Here is a 23,222-nt window from a genome sequence, read left to right on the forward strand (position 1 = left end):
ATACTACCTAGGACCTACCTAAGTACTTCCTATCCTCAAATCATACTAGTAGGTAGCTACGATAAATAAGTATAACTAACCTTGCAGTTAATAAGATATTGAAGCGTGAAAATGGCCTAATCAAGTTCAAGGAAGGTACCTAGCAGAAATACATTACCTATTTATAGGAGGAAACTACCTACCTAGTTTTTTTAATGGATTTGAAGGCACACTAAAGAGTTCGATATGCTTGAGACTGTCCATTTTGTGTGCTACCTAACCACATGATCAGGAGACATGTTGTCTGATGTTTTGTTTGTTTGAAGTGGGTTACGATTCACGAGTTATGATTAATAGGATGGGTACCATTTGTGATTTGAATTACTGCTACTCAAGCAGTTGAAGATGTGAATGCTTCCCGAATCATAGTTTTTCGTCTTTTGATGCAAAGTCCGAAAGTTTTACCCATCAAGTCGTACTCCTGAAAAATGTGAAGAAGTATCGTATCTCATCTCTTCGCTAAATTAACTCCTGGGGTAAGAGAAGCTTTCAGTTTCACCTTTTACTCTCATCAAGGCAGTACCCAAGTATCCTACGAACGTTCTACTTTGCCATTTCTAACATCAAGAGCACATATTTCAAGAGAAAGAAAGTCCGTTTTGGAATCATAATAGGTATGAAGAAATCGCACCTACGCTTTGCTTACACAGAAACCAGTTTACGAGTTATTATTGGTTATTATAAACTAAAGAAAATTGACTTCATTAAATTATTAATAAGTAATTTTAAAATTTTCAATGGTTTTCCCCCTACTCTGGTTTTTCAGTACATGGGCATTTGGTACGAGGCCGAGAGATACTTTGCCGTGTTTGAATTTGCCGGGAAATGTGTGAGTGCCAATTATACAAATGAGGGAAACGGAATCTACAGGGTTGTCAACACGCAGACCAGTTCCATGTAAGTTACAGCATTAAATTTATTTATTTACTTATTTAATTAATTTGATATTGATTGGGCTTTCCTTCAATAAACTAACTTTACGGGACATGAAACAAGAGCCAGCCCAGTTAGCTTGGAAGGTAGCGCACCTGTCTTGTAAGTGCTAGGTCACGGGTTCGATTTCCGCCCCACGAGGACTTTATTCTAAACAAAGGAGGTTCGTTCGCGGAACCTAATCTTTTCCCCCTTTCGTTTCAGAACTGGAATCACATCGAATATCGAGGGAGAGATCAGAGTTTTCGAAAATTTTCGCCTGTTCTGGTTTTTCAGTACATGGGCATTTGGTACGAGGCCGAGAGATACTTTGCCGTGTTTGAATTTGCCGGGAAATGTGTGAGTGCCAACTATACAAATGAGGGAAACGGAATCTACAGGGTTGTCAACACGCAGACCAGTTCTATGTAAGTTGCAGAATTAAATTTATTTATTTACTTATTTCATTAATTTTATATTGATTGGGCTTTCCCTCAATAAACTAACTTTACGGGATAAGAAACAAGAGCCAGCCCAGTTAGCTTGGAACGTAGCGCACCTGCTTGTAAGCGCTTATGGTACCGTGATGCTAGGTCACGGGTTCGATTTCCGCCCCGGGAGGACTTTATCCTAAACAAAATAATGAGGTTCGTTCGCGGAACCTAATCTTTTCTCCCTTTCGTTTCAGAACTGGAATCACATCGAATATCGAGGGAGAGATCAGAGTTTTCGAAAGATCGGATACGTCCAAGTTTTTCATCAAATTTCCTTCTCTACCAAGTGAGTATTATGTATTTAAACTTATTTTAATCCTAATTCTATAAATATATAGATTTCCCGGTTTAATCATGAAAAGAATATTATATAGGCGTCTCATTTAATCCATAAATAATTAAATAGAAAAAAAACCATAATATTTAAAAGAATACTAGGTAGGTACCTACATAAACATTAATATGATCCTTGGATGTCGGATGTTTTCTCCACATAAGTTTCTTATGGTACCGTGATGTTACATAAGGAACTACTAATATGCGAGTAGGTAATAATCCCATTACTTTCATTTACTTACGCTGATGATTTTACGGTGCTTTGCATTATCATCCTGCAATCATCAAATCGTTAAGTTTCTTATGGTACCGTGATGTTACATAAGGAACTACTAATATACGAGTAGGTAATAATCCCATTGCTTTCATTTACTTACGCTGATGATTTTACGGTGCTTTGCATTATCATCCTGCAATCATCAAATCGTAATGATTTTATGTACAAGCAGTAGTCTTTGGGAAAGTCAACGGACCTAATATTCTCGCTTTCTTTCTTGCAATTTATACGTTATCATAGAATGTTTTAAAATTACTGTAATATCTTGAAATGATATATGAATACCGTCTGCAATATGCGTAACTAAGAGCCATCTGGTTTGATTATAGCTAGGTTCCTTATGTTTATAACTAAGTATAGAACTTTAATGCTATAATAGTTATGGCGCATAAGTAGATACAGCTATCTACTTAATGGGACTGCAATTAGTATGTAGGTATAGGTCTGTGCAAAACGTAGGTACATGTGTACCTTCATACATAGTTACATAGGTGCCTATGTAGGTACGCTTCATTTAAGTTGGCCCACAGTTACGTTACTTTCAAAAAGATGTAGGTATTGCTTATATTGAACAATAAGGTCTAGAAATCACAAAGCAAACCAATTTCATGTCCTTATTACTCTCTGTATACCTTCATACATAGTTACATAGGTGCCTATGTAGGTACGCTTCATTAAGTTGGCTCACAGTTTACCTTACTTTCAAAAAGATGTAGGTAGGTATTGCTTATATATTGAACAATAAGGTCTAGAAATCACAAAGCAAACCAATTTCATGTCCTTATTACTCTCCCTTAAAACTTATTTAACTAAATACCTACCTACTAAAATTTGGAGGGAAAGTCATTAGCGCTCAAAAACGTTCGTCTATTTTCATAATATCATGTAGGTACCACATAATTATCTTTCCATCATACTTATTTTCAGTGCCTATGGATGCTCCTTATTGGATTTTGGGTACAGATTATGACAACTTTGCTGTAGTATGGTCCTGTATTGACCTCAGATTTTTGGTACCACATAATTATCTTTCTATCATATTTCCAGTGCCTATGGATGCTCCTTATTGGATTTTGGGTACAGATTATGACAACTTTGCTGTAGTATGGTCCTGTATTGACCTCAGATTTTTCAGTACAAGTAAGTTTCTACTGTCTCTCAATTTCAGTACAAGTAAGTTTCTACTGTCTCTCAATTTCAGTACAAGTAAGTTTCTACTGCCTCTCAATTTACTCTACAGATAGTGTTTAGCTCTTAACCAAATTGCCAAATAGGTAGCAACAGGTATTTTTGATGAAAAATAAATGAAATTTGTATGAATGCCTGGAAACTAGTTGGTTATGCAATGTGCTACTCATCAAACATTTCTATGCACAAGCACAGGTTTTGTAGGTAGGTACCCACCTAACGTCTACTGTGCTGATGCTGGTACGTTTGGTCTTTTCTAACGACAAAATACTTTCCCGTTCATTTCCCAGGAAATGCCTGGATTCTAACGCGTGACAAATTCCCCTCTCTTGAAGTCATGGAGAGAGCATACGCTGTGTTAGACCAGAACAACACCTAGATGTATCCGTGTAGATTTGGAGCAGAGAGCGTGGATACCAGTAATAGATAATGTTCTTTTTTTGGCATTTTTTGTTGCCATAAGGAAAGCTTCACGTTTCAAGGTGCTTTTCATTTTATTTTTTGTTATATTTACCAGATATACCTGTGTGTCTACGTTTCCATCATCCTTTTACCTCACTATCTCCCATGAACAAAGGACCTCTCAGAATGATGGCCAAACTATTGGGTCCTCTCTTGTGCTACGCTCTCCTGTCTGCGGTAGGCGTGATCTGCCAAGTACCTCATCTCACACCATGTCCTCAAGTTCAGTCCATGTATGAGTTCGATATGAATCGAGTAAGTACTGGCACTACTGGCCAGATACTTTTGATAAGATTTCAGTTACGTTCCTAGCCAGCCTAGTTAACTTATTTGGTAGTGCGTCTGCCTTGTAAGCGCTAGGCCACGGGTTTGATTCCCACCCGGGGCGGATTTTATCCTTATGGGATAATGCTCATTTTCGGAACGGCTGGCTTTCTCCTATCCTGTCTTCCTTCTCTCTTCGATTCCGGGACGATAAAACCCTAGCAGTTACAATTCTCTCTCCGAGTAAGTACTGGCACTACTGGCCAGAAACTTTTGATAAGATTTCAGTTACGTTCCTAGCCAGACTAGTTAGCTTGGTTGGTAGCGCGTCTGCCTCGTAAGCGCTAGGCCACGGGTTTGATTCCCGCCCGGGGCGGATTTTATCCTGATGGGATGATGCTCGTTTTTGGAACGGCTGGCTTTCTCCTATCCTGTCTTCCTTCTCTCTTCGATTCCGGGACGATAAAACCCTAGCAATTACAATCCTCTCTATCAAACCTCTTAAAAAAAGCCTTTTAAACTGTGGGATTGAAGGGGCTTTTCAGTCCAATATGCTGAGTGCGACAGTATACTTAAGTAGCAAAGCATATTTTCGAGTAAGTACTGGCACTACTGGCCAGAAACTTTTGATAAGATTTCAGTTACGTTCCTAGCCAGACTAGTTAGCTTAGTTGGTAGCGCGTCTGCCTCGTAAGCGCTAGGCCACGGGTTTGATTCCCACCCGGGGCGGATTTTATCCTGATGGGATAATTCTCGTTTTCGGAACGGCTGGCTTTCTCCTATCCTGTCTTCCTTCTCTCTTCGATTCCGGGACGATAAAACCCTAGCAGTTACAATTCTCTCTATCAAACCTCTTAAAAAAGCCTTTTAAACTGTGGGATTGAAGGGGCTTTTCTGTCCAATATGCTGAGTACGACAGTATAGGTACTTAAGTAGCAAAGCATATTTCTCATTTTATTAGTGTTAAATCCATCGGACAGTGGCCACCCCATTCGTGAGGAAGGGTTTGACTTTGAGGAAGGGGGATTTAACGAAATTGCGTATTTTCTAATTTGGTCAGTTCAACTTTCTTTGTCTAGCTTTTACCTGTCCACTTTCTCCTCTGTGTGACTCAGTGTAGGTACCGTACCGGTACACCTAGGTTTCTGAAATTAACCTACCTACAGGTGCAAAAAATGACAAAATATACAAAGGTCGGTAGGTATAATTACTTTTTTGATTATTACCTTATCAAGCTTGCCGAGAGGCGCGCGAACGTCAGGAGTAGTAGACTTAGTAAGGGCATACCTTAAGTACGAGTACGAGTATAATGTAGAAACAGACAAAAAAATCTCCCTTGCAATTCAAACGTGCGAATTGTCTCCCAAAATCTCTATTCTGAGAAGTAGAAAGTTGACAGAAACGTAGCGATCACATCAGCCTGTTTGTCTCTCCTTTAAAACTTATTTAACTAAATACCTATACCTACTAAATTTGGAGGGAAAGTCATTAGCGCTCAAAAAAGGTTCGTCTATTTTCATATTGTCATGTAGGTACCACATAATTATCTTTCTATCATATTTCCAGTGCCTATGGATGCTCCTTATTGGATTTTGGGTACAGATTATGACAACTTTGCTGTAGTATGGTCCTGTATTGACCTCAGATTTTTCAGTACAAGTAAGTTTCTACTGTCTCTCAATTTCGGTACAAGTAAGTTTCTACTGCCTCTCAATTTCAGTACAAGTAAGTTTCTACTGCCTCTCAATTTACTCTACAGATAGTGTTTAGTTTAGCTCTTAACCAAATTACCAAATAGGTAGCAACAGGTATTTTTGATCAAAAATAAATTAAATTTGTATGAATGCCTGGAAACTAGTTGGTTATGCAATGTGCTACTCATCAAACATTTCTATGCACAAGCACAGGTTTTGTAGGTAGGTACCTACCCACCTAACGTCTCCTGACGTTTGGTCTTTTCTAACGACAAAATACTTTCCCATTCATTTTCCAGGAAATGCCTGGATTCTAACGCGTGACAAATTCCCCTCTCTTGAAGTCATGGAGAGAGCATACGCTGTGTTAGACCAGAACAACAATGTTTGTCATCACAGGAGCCTAGCACACAGCAGGTCCGCGTTCGATCTAAGATGGGTTCAAAGTAGAGTCTAATAAATAATGCTTTACACTTGAACCTACACTAGAATAGATAGTACCTATCTATACCACCAAAATTCAACAATTTGCTACCTATTCCTTGGCAATTTTGACCAAAGAAACGGATTAGGTGGGAAAAAACTGATAACTCATTTTAGGATCTATTTATACCGAAGCATCTATTGGGCCCTAGCTGACTACAGGGTTTGTTTTATGGATATTTTGTAAGATTATTGGCAATTTTGACCAAAGAAACGGATTAGGTGGGAAAAAACTGAAAACTCATTTTAGGATCTATTTATACCGAAGCATCTATTGGGCCCTAGCTGACTACAGGGTTTGTTTTATGGATATTTTGTAAGATTATTTGATCCTTGTTTTTAGCCATAAATCAACAAATCATACAATGAAGGGATCAGAGTGATTTCTTTAGTGGTTCCTCCCCTGATCATTCACAATATGATGGAACTTGTTTTAACACATCCGAGTAAACTTGAATACTTGAATATGTACTTGTTCGCTATCACTCCCTAACCGGATCCATACTGAAGAAGAAACTGATAAAGAAATGGCCTATATTTCGTGCGTTAGTTGTGATTCGAAACTCCGCCAGACAACAACCAAATCGCCTCAGGTGCTGGCACGTGGTCCTAAAGTATTGTTGTTTTCAAGTGATTTTTATTATTTTTTCTTAATTTATTAATTGGTTACTGCCTCTTCTTGTGATTTTTTTCTAATTGGATAGATTAATGGTACCTACAACCGGGTACATAATTAAGAAATCAGAGATTTTATAGGTAAGTACCTACGGTTTGTTTGTTTGTTTGTTTGTTTTTTTTTTTTTTTTTTTTTTATGAAACTTCACAATTTCACAGGAATCGTTAAATGACTTCCTAAACTAAATTATCTTCATCAACCCAAAATAATGGAAAACGTTTAGATCAAAAATTGCTGAGTAGGTACCTTCCTATTCTCGATCGATCCAATTTAATGGAACCATCACATTTTCACAGTGTAGTTACCTGCTTCAATTTGGATTACTTACTACCTACCTAGGACCTGTCTAAGTACTTCCTATCCTCATATCATATACTAGTTAACTAGTAGCTACGATAAATAAGTATAACTAACCTTGCAGTTAATAAGATATTGAAGCGTGAAAATGGCCTAATCAAGTTCAAGGAAGGTAGCAGAAATACATTACCTATTTAATCTATTTATAGGAGGAAACTACCTAGTTTTTTTTTATGGATTTGAAGGCACACTAAAGAGTTCGATATGCTTGAGACTGTCCATTTTGTGTGCTACCTAACCACATGATCAGGAGACATGTTGTCTGATGTTTTGTTTGTTTGAAGTGGGTTACGATTCACGAGTTATGATTAATAGGATGGGTACCATTTGTGATTTGAATTACGGTTACTCAAGCAGTTGAAGATGTGAATGCTTCCCGAATCATAGTTTTTGGACTTTTGGTGCAAAGTCCGAAAGTTTTAACCATCAAGTCGTACTCCTGAAAAATGTGAAGAAGTATCGTATCTCATCTCTTCGCTAAATTAACTCCTGGGGTAAGAGAAGCTTTCAGTTTCACCTTTTACTCTCATCAAGGCAGTACCCAAGTATCCTACGAACGTTCTACTTTGCCATTTCTAACATCAAGAGCACATATTTCAAGAGAAAGAAAGTCCGTTTTGGAATCATAATAGGTATGAAGAAATCGCACCTACGCTTTGCTTACACAGAAACCAGTTTACGAGATGAAGAGAAATGCTTAACTTTACTCTGGTTAGGTCCTTATTCTATCTCTTGTATAGGGTGTGTATAGTTGATCTTAACAGCCGGGGTTAAGCATACCATGTGTTATGGAAAGAGTTGTGGGTTTACAGAACCGGGGCTTAGCGATATCCGATATCAGGAATTATCTTAGGATTAGATCCTGTCCGGGTCCGAAATTCGCTAGGATTATATTAGATTGACTGGAATATCAACATATACATGTTATCTCATTCGATGATCCATTGACGTTGAATGGAAAATTGAATTGAATAAGAAAGAAAGAAATAATCCTAAATTCCCTCTTATGCTTCCTTGTATTGGCTTTTCAAAGGGCTACTGCTTCGTAATCAAATGGTTTTTTGGCCCTTCTAAAACAACAGTAGAGTGGAGATCGCTAAATTTGACATGACAACCCTCAAATAAACAGGCGCTATGAAAATTGAATACCCCTGTATAAAATTCAATATCTGTTCATTTATACTGATGGCTGCGGCTGATTGGATTTTATTATGAGGATGGAATATCAACAAATCAACATATACATCATGTTGTCTCATTCGATGATCCCTTGACGTTGAATGGAAAATTGAACTGAATAAGAAAGAAAGAATCCTAAATTCCCTCTTATTCTTCCTTGTTATTGGGTTTTCAAAGGGCTACTGCTTCGTAATCAAATGGTTTTTTGGCCCTTCTAAAACAACAGTAGAGTGGAGATCGCTAAATTTGACATGACAAGTTGACAACCCTCAGATAAACAGACGCTATGAAAATTGAATACCCCTGTATAAAATTCAATATCTGTTCATTTATACTGATGGCTGCGGCTGATTGGATTTTAGTATCGTTCTGGAATATCAACATATACATGTTGTCTCATTCGATGATCCATTGAAGTTGAATGGAAAATTGAACTGAATAAGAAAGAAAGAAATAATCTTAAATTCCCTCTAATTCTTCCTAGATATTGGGTTTTGAAAGGGCTACCGTTTCGTAGTGAAATGGTTTTTTTGTCCTCCTAAAACAACAGTTGAGTGGAGATTGCTAAATTTGACATGATCAAATAAACAGACGCTATGAAAACTGAATACCCCTGTATAAAATTCAATTATCTGTTCATTTATACTGATGGCTGCGGCTGATTGGATTTTAGTATCGTTCTGTTATGAAGAAATGAGTTTGAGATGCATGGACTTTCAGACCCGTTGCCAATGCTTACTTTGAACTAACACAGGTTTAATTAGTCCTAGATTTTCGCTATACATAGGTCCTGTATGTACCTACTAGAAAAAATGAACATTTATTAGATTTTACACCCGACTGGAACTATGCAGTCCACCCACAAAGTCACATGGCACCAAAAATAAGAACTTCTTCTTACTTTCAAAATAAGAACTTATGGTCTTATTCTTTCTGAATTTTTTGAATGTTACATTAACTTATTCATTAATTTCTCTTCGCCACTGATCAAGTACAAGATAAATTACTATGCACTGAGCTTTGATTGTAAAAGTTGCCTTTATCAGCAGCTGAGTAGCTGTTATAAACACACTACCTGACGCCATACGGTTCGATTTGTATCTTGGTTGTAATAGGTACCTAGTATATCTTGAAATGATATATGAATACCGTCTGCAATATGCGTAACTAAGAGCCATCTGGTTTGATTATATCTACCTTATGTTTACTAATGCTAAAATAGTTATGGCGCATAAGTAGATACAGGTATCTACTTAATGGGACTGCAATTTATTAGTATGTAGGTATAGGTCTGTGCAAAACGTACATGTATACCTTCATACATAGTTACATAGGTGCCTATGTAGGTATACGCTTCATTTAAGTTGGCTCACAGTTACGTTACTTTCAAAAAGATGTAGGTATTGCTTATATTGTACAATAAGGTCTAGAAATCACAAAGCAAACCAATTTCATGTCCTTATTCTGCCCTCCTTAATGAAAAGGCAGTATATCCAAATTCCTAACTTTTCAGGAAACGTCATTGAAGTTTTTGGCAGTCATTTCTGTGTGTAATGGGTTTTGGATGAAGAGATCACATTAATCAATTACCTAACTTGACGGAATAAGTTAGGTAAATATAAAAGAGCTTATAGCAGATATACAGTCAAACCTGTCTAAGTGGGACCCGTTTAAATGGGTAACCTGGATAAAACGGGGAAAATCTTGGCCCTTTCATTTGTAATAAAATTGTAACTGGGAAACAGTTTTGTAAGTGGGAAACCTGGAAAAGTGAGGGAAAAGAAAAAATTGCCGGCAATCTTATCGTCCCATCGCAGATAAAAAGAGGACGACTTAAAATTAAGTTTTTAATAAAGATCCACCACGGGTATGCGTGCTTAGTGAACCCCGAACCCAAGGATGTAGATACAAGTATGATATGTAGGCAGCCCAATTTTCGGACAGATACTGCAATTACTAGTTTTTTCACCCATAGTCTGTAGCAGGAAAGGACAGCAAAAAGTACGAGGAAGTTTGGTGCAGAAGAAGATTGCAAAAATGTTCTTGGGTAATTCCAACTCGTTAAATGTAAATGTAAATGCAATTTCTTTGTGTTATTATGTCACAACTTTGGTGCTCACTGCAGCATTGTAGGATTTTTCCCAATAAGTATCTCAATAATCCTAACAACCAATGTTTACCTACCATGCTGGCACCGGTCGCTATGCGCATTTACATGTCATAGCTACTCATTTTCCTCACGAGGCTGAGTGGGCCCCGCAACAGCCAGTCACGGGATCGTACATATCATAGCTACTCATTTTCCTCACGAGGCTGAGTGGGCCCCGCAACAGCCAGTCACGGGGATCAATCATTTGCATGATAAAATTTCTTGGTGCACTCAGTCTCGTGTGGACAACTGAGTAGCTTACACTAATTCAGTAATAACCAGTAAAAGAAAACCTTTATCAGAGGTAAAAGAAAATTTATAAAGTTGACAGAATTAGTGAAGGAGGCTCTTAATATCCACGGAAATGTAAGAAAGCTGTGGATGTGTTAATCAAATCTGATGTAGGTAGTACTTAAACTATAGCTAGAGTTTAGACCATCTTAGTTTACTTTAAAACCCATTGTAAATTATTTATCAATTGTTCATGTATGAGGTACCTATGACTGACATTAAATATTGTTTAATAATAAATTATTTCTACTCCCTTTGTTTTCTTTTCTTACTTTATTAGGTGTTGACAATTTCATTTTGATCTCAAGCCTTTGAACTTTGAGAAACTTCACTTTAATTTCACAGGAATCGTTAAATGACTTCCTAAACTAAAATTATCTTCATCAACCTAAAATAATGGAAAACGTTTAGATCAAAAATTGCTGAGTACCTACCTATTCTCGATCGATCCAATTTAATGAACAGATGGTAAGTTCTCTTCTAGAACTAAGATTGAGATTGACAATTTTTTTAGCGCATTGTATACTCTGAAGTTACAAGGAAACCATAGAAATTAAGTTGAAAAGATTAGCTCAGAGGTAGAAAGTTGGACTTGTAATCCGGAGAGATGTGGTTCGAGTCCCAGTAACGACATATTAGTAGCGTTACCTATTTCGAGACGGACATTTTTGTAAAATATGAAGAGGAACTGAGTACTTACATTTTATTTTCAGGGTGAAAAGTGCTACTCTGAAGTTACAAGGAAACCACAGAAATTAAGTTGAAAAGATTAGCTCAGAGGTAGAAATTTGGACTTGTAATCCAAAGAGATGTGGTTCGGGTCCCAGTAACGACATAGTAGTAGCGTTACCTATTTCGAGACGGACATTTTTGTAAAATATGAAGAGGAACTGAGTACTTACATTTTATTTTCAGGGTGAAAAGTGATAGTACGGTGAACGGGACTTTGAAATTCGCTGGAACCAATTTGACGGAAGGAAAACTCACTCTGTTTACGAATTCAGGTAAGTACCTATGCTTGAAATAGTGTTAATAATATTCTTATACCCTTGGGTGGAAAGCTGGAAAGTAACCAGATAACCACTGATTGAAGGTCGGTACCGGAACGGCTGGCTTTGTCCTATCCTCTCTTCTTTCTCACTTCGACTTCGGGACGATAAGACCTTCGTTGTTACACTTGTTACACGTTGTTACACTTTCAAAAAAAAAAAAAAAAAAAAAAAAAAAAAAAGGTTTTAAAGGAAAATATAAAAGGAAAGAAGGGTAAATTCAAAATCTAAAAGGTTAACACACAGGTCTGCTTTTCAGTAGGATGCAGTCGGATCCCGTTATTTGTTCAAGATATTCCGTTGAACCTCTATTAAGTTTACCTATTTCACGAGGAATACAATAGCCCGTCCACTATACCTTTTTTTTATTACTATCGTAATAATAAAGGAAGGACGGGCTAAAAAGCTAAAAAATCTGCATACCTACGTAATATTGTACATTATACTTAATTACCTCTATGTAGGTTGATAGTAGTGTTGAGCTTTAAGCTGAGATTTTCCCCCATAGCTAGTTAAATTTCTTACAGGTAGGTAGCCTACTCGTAATTTCATCTTTCTTACTCTCTTTGTGCAAGGAACGTGAATATTTCTTTCTCCGCAACTAAAACAATAGCTATCTCTCACAGGCAAATTTCGCAACAGTACTTTGAATTATACCATTAGCAGCTTCCGGCAGTTTCAAAATCTGGCAATTTTATACTTCTAGAATTCCTATAACAATGGTAATAAGTTGTGCACTCAGTCTCGTGTGGACAACTGAGTAGCTTACACTAATTCAGTAATGACCAGTAAAAGAAAACCTTTATCAGAGGTAAAATAAAATTTATAAAGTTGACAGAATTAGTGAAGGAGGCTCTTAATAATGCTATGATATCCACAGAAATGTAAGAAAGCTGTGGATGTGTTAATCAAATCTGATGTAGGTAGTACTTAAACTATAGCTAGTAGCTAAACCATCTTAGTTTATTTTAAAACCTATTGTAAATTATTTATCAAATGTTTATGTATGACTGACATTAAATATTGTTTAATAATGAATTGTTTTCTACTTCCTTTGTTTTCTTTTCTTACTTTCTTAGGTGTTGACAATTTAACTTGGTCACAAGCCTTTGAACTTTGAGAAACTTCACAATTTCACAGGAATCGTTAAATGACTTCCTAAACTAAATTATCTTCATCAACCCAAAATAATGGAAAACGTTTAGATCAAAAATTGCTGAGTAGGTACCTTCCTATTCTCGATCGATCCAATTTAATGGAACCATCACATTTTCACAGTGTAGTTACCTGCTTCAATTTGGATTACTTACTACCTACCTAGGACCTGTCTAAGTACTTCCTATCCTCATATCATATACTAGTTAACTAGTAGCTACGATAAATAAGTATAACTAACCTTGCAGTTAATAAGATATTGAAGCGTGAAAATGGCCTAATCAAGTTCAAGGAAGGTAGCAGAAATACATTACCTATTTATAGGAGGAAACTACCTAGTTTTTTTTTATGGATTTGAAGGAAAGAGTTCGATATGCTTGAGACAGTCCATTTTGTGTGCTACCTAACAACATGATCAGGAGACATGTTGTCTGATGTTTTGTTTGTTTGAAATCGGTCACGAGTTATGAAGGGTAGGATGGGTATCTACCATTTGTGATTTGAATTACGGTTACTCAAGCAGTTTGAGATGAATGCTTCCCGAATCACAGTTTTTCGTCTTTTGGCGCAAAGTCCGAAAGTTTGAGACTTTTACGGCAGCATTTGTCTTTAATAAAGGACATTTACCTACCAAGTCGTTTCCTGAAATGTCTGTAGAAGAATCGTATTTCATCTTTTTGCTAAAGATTGAACTCCAGGGAGTCCGGGGCTTGCTAAAGATTGAAGAGAAGCTTTCAGTTTCACCTTTTCACTCTCATGCAGGCACTATTACCAAGGCAGTACCTAAGTATCATTACCAAGGCAGTACCCAAGTATCCTATTCTACTCCAACAATTCTTTGCCATTTCTAACATCAAGAGCACATAATTCAAGAGAAAGAAAGTCCGTTTTGGAATCATAATAGGTATATACGAATTCAGGTAAGTACCTATGCTTGAAGGTCGGTACCGGAACAGCTGGCTTTGTCCTATCCTCTCTTCTTTCTCGCTTCGATTTCGGGACGATAAAACCTTCGTTGTTACACTTCCCTTTCCAAACCTCTGGAAAAAAAATCCATCAGGACCTATCATGAATAATAAATTATTTTATTAATTTGAATTATTCTGTGTTTCTATCAGCCGCAGACAAGGGTGCACCATATTGGATCATAGGGACTGACTACAACACGTATGCATCAGTCTGGGCATGCCAAGAAGTTCTGCGCATCAATACACGTAAGTAATAGGAACGCTAAATATTACTACTTACTTACTTACCCACCCATGAAAGTAATTACATAATATGTATTATTTACCAATGAAAACTTGTGTTGGCAATCAAGTAGACACCGAGATCTCCAAAACTTAACGAATCTAAAATTGCACAGAAAAATACAAAATAGGTAAGTATTGTATAGGGTGTGTATAGTTGATCTTAACAGCCGGGGTTAAGCATACCATGTGTTATGGAAAGAGTTGTGGGTCTACAGAACCGGCCGGGGCTTAGCGATATCCGATATCAGGAATTATCTAGGATTAGATCCTGTCCGGGTCCGAAATTCGCTAGGATTATATTAGATTGACTGGAATATCAACAAATCAACATATACATCATGTTGTCTCATTCGATGATCCCTTGACGTTGAATGGAAAATTGAACTGAATAAGAAAGAAAGAATCCTAAATTCCCTCTTATTCTTCCTTGTTATTGGGTTTTCAAAGGGCTACTGCTTCGTAATCAAATGGTTTTTTGGCCCTTCTAAAACAACAGTAGAGTGGAGATCGCTAAATTTGACATGACAACCCTCAAATAAACAGGCGCTATGAAAATTGAATACCCCTGTATAAAATTCAATATCTGTTCATTTATACTGATGGCTGCGGCTGATTGGATTTTATTATGAGGATATGAGTTTGAGGCAGATGCATGAGCTTTCAGACCCGTTGCTAATGTTTACATTGAAAGTTTGAACTAACACAAGTGACAAGTTCAATTATTTCTAGATTTTTGTTTGCTATATGTACTAGAAATTAACATTAATTAGACTTTACACCCGATTGGGCCTATGCAGTCCAACCATAGAGTCACATCGGACTCAAAATAAGAACCAAGTACCTACGGTTTTCTTCTTTTTGAATGACATATTACTTATTAATGAATTTCTCTTCGCCACTGATCAAGTACTCGATAAAGATTACTATGCAAGCTATGCACTGACTTTGATTGTAAAAGTTGCCTTTATCAGCAGCTGAGGTACGCCTGTTTATACGAACACCTACCTGACGCCATACGGGTTCGATTTCGTATCTGTGGGTTATAACCAATATGAAATGTTTGAAAACAATCCCAAAGTTGTTCTGGGTTGGAGAGTGAGAGTGAATTCCGGTAGAAAAGTTTGTTATCTAAAAAGCGTGTTAATGGGTTTTTGGGATGAAGAGATCACATTAATCAATTACCTAACTTGACGGAATAGGTTTAGTAAATATAAAAGAGCTCATAGCAGATATACACTCAAGTCCAAACCTTGTCTAAGTGGGACCCGTTTTAAATGGGAAACCTTGGGTTAAAACGGGAAAATCTCTGGCCCCTTTCCATTTGTAACGTGAAACAGTTGTGTAAACTGAGAAACAGCCCTCTAGTATAACCTTAGTTAAGAGAAAGAAAATGTGCGCTGCCTTCTGCATGCGTCTAGTCGCAGTGATTAGATCACGTACGACGCCAATTATTTTATATGTTTGATGAATGCTCGTTGTCTGCCGAACTGGAACACTGTGGATATCTCCTATCTGCCACCGTCTGCTTCGAACCTTCGGCATGACCGATAACAGAACCAAAAGTGTATGTATAGATTCCCAAGATCATTGTCAAATCTAGAAAAACAATTGACTACTGTGTTCACACATAGTCTGTGTAACGAGGAAAGACGTGATAAGAGTAGCGAAAAGAAAATATGTGCCCAGAAGCCATCATTAGCCAGAACCATGTCGCTATGATAATAACAGACACACGTTAAATCAAATGTCAAGTTTTTTAAAAGATCCACACGGCGTTATGCGCCGTGCTTAGTGGAAACAGATGTAGATACAACGTCATGATATGTATCTACGCCCACCTAAAAACGTACCATTTATTGGTCATGTGCGGTCTACGCCACATAAGTCTCTTTAACTGGGACGAACTTTTTCGGATCAATTTCATCAAAAGAAAGGCTTAAAAGACTGCTATCGAAACAGTGGTATTTCAAATTGAATCATAAAAACAAAAATTTAGAAAATAAATTGTGGGACAGGGTGGGCAAAAATGGTACGTTTTTAGGTGGGGCGAATCAATCATTTGCATGATACAAATTTCTTGACCCCACCGGGAATCGAACCCAGGTCTCCCGCGTGCAACGCGAGTGCAGTGACCACTACGCCATGGGAGCTGACTTGCAAATGTTCTTGGGTAATTCCAACTCGTTAAATCAAATGTCAATATCATATAACTTTAACACGAGAGAAAGAAGTAGATCACGTGACTACTTTCATTCTTTGGTCCTCTTTCTTCTCCTCCTCCTACTATCTTGCTGCTGTCTTGGTTCTTGGTTTAATCCTGAGACAGATATTAGATCGATCTTAGATCCCAATATCGTCTGTTCTGGTTCTCAACACACACTTCTGATCGAAGGTAAGTGCAGTTTATCTTGTCTTTTCCTCCGAGTGATTTTGGTTTCAACTAAGTTTTTCGTAGTACAAAATATTTAGTGTGGGTATTTATTTCCTTTTAGATTTTGAATTTACCCTTCTTTCCTTTTAAAGTATGTTCTGGCCAAATTGAAAAGTACGTCAAGTTTATTTATAGGATTCGAAATTAAAATATTAGGTACCTACTCGAGTACTCGTATAGCTAATGCCTACTGCCTAACTCTGAATAGATTTTTTTTCCACTTTGAATTTCTAGGTCGAAATCTTGTAGGTACTGTAGGTAGGTACTCAAATATTCGAAATCTACGTAGGGACGTAGATTTCGACAGGTAGGGACCTGCAGGTGAGAACGAAGAATAAAATTAAAAAATAAAGAAATGACAAATGTAGTCAGAAATCATAAGGCACCAGGTTGACGAAGTTCATTGTGTTCGGAGAAAGTGAGAGACAAATATGGAAATGTTTTATGGTTCCTCTTGTTTGTATGCTAATAGGGACTCTCGAGTTCAGGGTATAACTCAAGTATAACTTAGTAGACTTAGTAAGGGCATACCTTAAGTACCTACGAGTACGAGTATAATGTAGAAACAGACAAAAAATCTCACTTGAAATTCAAACGTGCGAATTGTCTCCCAAAATCTCTATTCTGAGAAGTAGAAAGTTGACAGAAACGTAGCGATCACATCAGCCTGTTTGTCATCACAGGAGCCTAGCACACAGCAGGTCCGCGTTCGATCTAAGATGGGTTCAAAGTAGAGTCTAATAAAATTTATTTATTTAATAATGCTTTACACTTGAACCTACACTAGAATAGATAGTACCTATCTATACCACCAAAATTCAACAATTTGATACCTATTCCTTGGCAATTTTGACCAAAGAAACGGATTAGGTGGGAAAAAACTGATAACTCATTTTAGGATCTATTTATACCGAAGCATCTATTGGGCCCTAGCTGACTACAGGGTTTGTTTTATGGATATTTTGTAAGATTATTTGATCCTTGTTTTTAGCCATAAATCAACAAATCATACAATGAAGGAATCAGAGTGATTTCTTTCGTGGTTCCTCCCCTGATCATTCACAATATGATGGAACTTGTTTTCATACATCCAAGTAAACTTGAATATGTACTTGTTCGCTATCACTCCCTAACCGGATCCATACTGAAGAAGAAACTGATAAAGAAATGGCCTATATTTCGTGCGTTAGTTGTGATTCGAAACTCCGCCAGACAACAACCAAATCGCCTCAGGTGCTGGCACGTGGTCCTAAAGTATTGTTGTTTTCAAGTGATTTTTATTATTTTTTCTTAATTTATTAATTGGTTACTGCCTCTTCTTGTGATTTTTTTCTAATTGGATAGATTAATGGTACCTACAACCGGGTACATAATTAAGAAATCAGAGATTTTATAGGTAAGTACCTACGGTTTGTTTGTTTGTTTGTTTGTTTTTTTTTTTTTTTTTTTTTTATGTCCAAATGCAATGAAAATCGAACCAACAGTTCGCAATTTATCAAGTGACAGACCAAAGACCCGGACCTCACTTCGTGCGGTCAGGAAACAGTGTAAATTAACCCTGTTTCTTCTTTGTTTCAGTTCCCTATGACACCCAATACACCGTTCTGGACACTAACTACGACGAATACGCTGTAGTCTGGTCCTGCTCTTCCCTGGGAATTGTCAACACCCGTAAGTAAAACTCTTGCACCTTCCAAGGGTGCCTTTACGTTTACATTCAATAATGTTTCATCTCACGCACATACAAGAACAAAGACATAAGAAAAAGTTATACTAAGATAATGATCTTTAAAACTTTATTCAAAGAATCAAGACTGACATTTCAATATCCAATTTAAAACTCTTCTAAAGATCTAACTTCTAACTGACATGGGTAGATACTCTGAACAATCGACAAAATGGTCTTTCAATTGTACTTAAAATTGTAGACATATGTACGTCGCGTCGGTCCTATGGCATTTGATTTCCAGAGAGGAAGTATTCTCATAGGCCCAATTTTTCCCTAATATTCCAGAAAACGCCTGGATTCTGACCAGAGAGAAGTTGCCATCCGGCACCGCCCTCCAGAAGGCCTACGGAGTCCTCGACAAGTACAAGTTGAGCAGATACTTCTTCTCCAAGACCGACCAGAACGACTGTTACATTGCTGAAGCCGCCAACGAGAACAATGCTGTCGATTCCGATGGTAATGATGCCGTAGAACAGACTGCTGATGGAGTCTACAAGAATGCTGATGCAAGTGCCAGCCCAGTTGCTAACCCAGAAGCAAGCCCAGTTTCCAATGCTAGTCCCGCTGCTGAAGCAGCTCCTGTTGTCCCTGCTGAACAGCCAGCACCAGTAGTAGTTGCATCTGATGCAGCTGCTGCCCCAGCTGCCCAAGCTGTAAGTTCACCATTGATTCTTGTTTTATTCAATTTCTTACAATTTGAGACATAGGACATAGGTATCTATATAGGTTTTAAATCCGGCTACTTGTGAGAAGTACATTAATATTTTCCGTCAATAAAAGTAATTCATCCAATCTCTTCTCATTCGCAGAACCCAGTTCCTGCCCCCTCTGCTTCCCCAGAAGAACAATCTGCTTCCCAGAAATACGAATCCCCTGTGGTTCAATCTGCCCCCGCTGAATCTTCTGACATGGGTAGATACTCTGAACAATCGACAAAATGGTCTTTCAATTGTACTTAAAATTGTAGACATATGTACGTCGCGTCGTCTAGCTTTTACCTGTCCACTTTCTCCTCTGTATGACTCAGTTCAGGTACCGTACCGGTACACCTAGGTTTCTGAAATTAACCTACCTACAGGTGCAAAAAATGACAAAATAAAAATATACATAGTTCGGTAGGTATTTAATTACTTTTTGATTATTACCTATCAAGCTTGCCGAGAAGCGCGCGAACGTCAGGAGCTCGAAGCGCCGCCCGACCTATATTATTATTGGTTATTATTATAAACTAAAGAAAATTGACTTCATTAAATTAATAATAAGCAATTTTAAAATTTTCAATGGTTTTCGCCTGTTCTGGTTTTTCAGTACATGGGCATTTGGTATGAGGCCGAGAGATACTTTGCCGTGTTTGAATTTGCCGGGAAATGTGTGAGTGCCAATTATACAAATGAGGGGAACGGAATCTATAGGGTTGTCAACACGCAGACCAGTTCCATGTAAGTTACAGCATTAAATTTATTTATTTACTTATTTAATTAATTTGATATTGATTGTTCTTTCTCTCCATAAACTAACTTTACGGGACAAGAAACAAGCTTGGAAGGTAGCGCAGCCTAGTTAGCTTGGAAGGTAGCGCACCTGTCTTGTAAGTGCTAGGTCACTGGTTCGATTTCCGCCCCACGAGGACTTTATTCTAAACAAATGAAGTTCGTTCGCGGAACCTAATCTTTTCCCCCTTTCGTTTCAGAACTGGAATCACATCGAATATCGAGGGAGAGATCAGAGTTTTCGAAAATCATCCCATCGCAGATATAAGGAGGACGACTAAAAATTAAGTTTTTAATAAAGATCCACATGTGTACTGGCGTCGCGTGCTTACTGGAACTTTGCCTAGCACTGCCTTCGTGCGCTTAACATACATACAAGTATGATATATGTAGGTAGGTAGTCCAATTTTCAAACAGAGACTGCAATTACTAGTTTTTTCACCCATAGTCTGTAGCGAGAAAGGACAGCAAAAAGTACGAGGAAGTTTGGTGCAGAAGCAGATTGCAAATATTCTTGGGTAATTGCAACTCGTTAAATCAAATGTCAATATCATATAACTTTAACACGAGAGAAAGAAGTAGACCACGTGACTACTTTCATTCTTTGGTCCTCTTTCTTCTCCTCCTCCTACTATCTTGCTGCTGTCTTGGTTCTTGGTTTAATCCTGAGACAACTGGGAAACAGTTTTGTAAGTGGGAAACCTGGATAAGTGAGGGAAAAGAAAAAATTGCCGGCAATCTTATCATCCCATCTAAAACACTCGAAAATACTATGGAAAGGTGAAGCGGACATAAGTAAGTTAAGCCTGATAGACTGTCAGATGTTTAAAGGGCTTTGTGATACCCGAACTGGAATTAACAATGATTTATGACTGTACGCAACTAATTTTGCACAGGGCAACAAAAGTCATTATGTAGGTAGTTGTGTAATTATTCAATTAGAGATGTGGACACGGGTATGCGTGCTTAGTGAAACAGGATGTAGATACAAGTATGATATGTAAGCAGCCCAATTTTCGGACAGATACTGCAATTACTAGTTTTTTCACCCATAGGTAAGTGTACCATTTATTCGCCCACCTAAAAAACGTACCATTTATTGGTCCACCTGTGGGTCTACGCCACATAAGTCTGAACTGGACGAACTTTTTCAAGATCCAATTTCATCAAAAGAAAGGGCTTAAAGAATGCTATCAAACCAGTGATTTCAAAATTGTAGTCATAAAACAAAAATTAGAAACAAATAAATGTGGACAGGTGGGCCAATAAATGGTACGTTTTTTAGGTGGGCGAATAAATGGTACACTTACCCTAGTCTGTAGCAGGAAAGGACAGCAAAAAGTACGAGGAGTTTGGCGCAGAAGAAGATTGCAAATGTTCTTGGGTAATTCCAACTTGTTAAATCAAATGTCAATATCAATATCATATAACTTTAACGAGAGAAAGAATAAGTAGATCACGTGACTACTTTCATTCTTTGGTCCTCTTTCTTCTCCTCCTCCTCCTCCTACTATCTTGCTGCTGTCTTGGTTCTTGGTTTAATCCTGAGACAGATATTAGATCGATCTTAGATCCCAATATCGTCTGTTCTGGTTCACAACACACACTTCTGATCGAAGGTAAGTACATTTTATCTTGTTTTATCCTCCGAGTGGTTTTGGTTTCAACTAAGTTTTTTCGTAGTACAAAATATTTAGTGGGTATTTATTTAGTTTTCTATACTTTTGATGAGAAAAAGGGGAAGAAAATTAAAATTCAGGAGACTAGGACCAAATTCTATTACTAAATTTATTAAGGAAATAATAATAATAATAATAATGAAATTCAGAAATTTTGTACTTTTCAATTTGGCCATAACATACTATAAAAGGAAAGAAGGGTAAATTCAAAATTTAAAAGGTTAACACACAAGTCTGCCTTTCAGTAGGATGCAGTCGGATCTCGTTATTTGTTCAAGATATTCCGGTAAACCTCTTTTAAGTTTACCTACCTATTTCACGAGGAATACAATAGCCCGTCCACTATACCTTTTTTTTTATTACTATCGTAATAATAAAGGAAGGACGGGCTTAAAAGCTAAAAAATCTGCATACCTACGTAATATTGTTGGTTTATAATATTGCTAACCTACCTCGGTGGTGTAGTGGTCAAGGCGCTCGCCTGGTAAACAGGAGGGCGTGGGTTCAATCCCAGCCGAGGTATGGAATTTTTGTGCAAGATACAATGGAAAATTTTGCATCTCCACTATTACAATTGATGTGAGAGTTTGATAGTTTCCACTTTCCACTAAATTTCTTAGACTAGTACTAGTACCTATGTTGGTACCTCCGTATTGTGACTAAAACTGATATATGTACCTATAAATGATACTTTTCGTGGACTATAAGTTTAGCACATTGCATACCTTCATATCAAGTTAGGCGTAACATAAATAATGAATTTTTAAATGAGAGAGAGAAGTACAATGTAATATTATTGGTGGATGTGCCAGAAATACCAAATTTTACAAATGGTTATTAATATTTTTCTTTTTTAGTGGATGTGTCAAAAGTAAGAAAAATTGTGACTAAAACTGATATATGTACCTATACTTGTACATATTATGATGTACCTATAAATGATACTTTTCGTGGACTATAAGTTTAGCACATTGCATACCTTCATATCAAGCTAGGCGTAACATAAATAATGAATTTTTAAATGAGAGAGAAGTACAATGTAATATTATTGGTGGATGTGCCAGAAATACCAAATTTTACAAATGGTTAATAATATTTTTCTTTTTTAGTGGATGTGTCAAAAGTAAGAAATTTTTCACTTGTTTAGAGAAAGAATTCAGTATGAATATGATGGTTTATTAACCATACCTAATACTCACATTTTGATCTCATAATTATATACGGTCAAATAAGACTGGGCAGTCCCATTATGTGCCAAAGTACCGAATTGCAACAGTAGAGAGAGAATGTGATGAGAGATATCTCAATATTCTCAATAATAATTATAATTAAGTAGGTATGTGTACTTACTAATGGATACCTGAGCGTCCTAAAAATTAAAATATCTATACTAAAAATTTGGCCACGGCTGACCAGATTAGACGGAATTTATCTATGGGTTTTTTACTTATCTTAAGATCTGTTTGATTTTTTAAAGTGCAGATCAAATCTAAAACAAATTAATATTTCTTATAAGATAAAAGTTATGGCAAGTACTAATCTACTGCTCGTCAGTTCGTACAGTAATATCATACCCACCAAATTTAATATGACTTCTCTCATGACCGGGTTTGATTTGCATTTCAATTAAATCAT

At 37.2% G+C, this 23,222-nt stretch overlaps 1 protein-coding gene across 1 annotated transcript; it reads left to right on the forward strand.

Moving 5' to 3' along the window:
• Positions 1-225: 225 nt before the first annotated feature.
• Positions 226-19,857, forward strand: LOC103515899 (the record flags this gene model as incomplete). The annotated part of the gene is made up of 9 exons (XM_026828459.1): positions 226-237; positions 806-936; positions 1,177-1,311; positions 1,640-1,731; positions 3,106-3,198; positions 18,704-19,071; positions 19,228-19,330; positions 19,446-19,450; positions 19,727-19,857. Coding segments are annotated over exons 1-9 (1,070 nt in total), but the record flags the coding sequence as incomplete, so codon positions are not given.
• Positions 19,858-23,222: the final 3,365 nt, after the last annotated feature.

This window comes from Diaphorina citri, unplaced genomic scaffold (assembly GCF_000475195.1).
Source record: "Diaphorina citri unplaced genomic scaffold, Diaci psyllid genome assembly version 1.1 scaffold1439, whole genome shotgun sequence".
NCBI lineage: Eukaryota > Metazoa > Arthropoda > Insecta > Hemiptera > Psyllidae > Diaphorina > Diaphorina citri.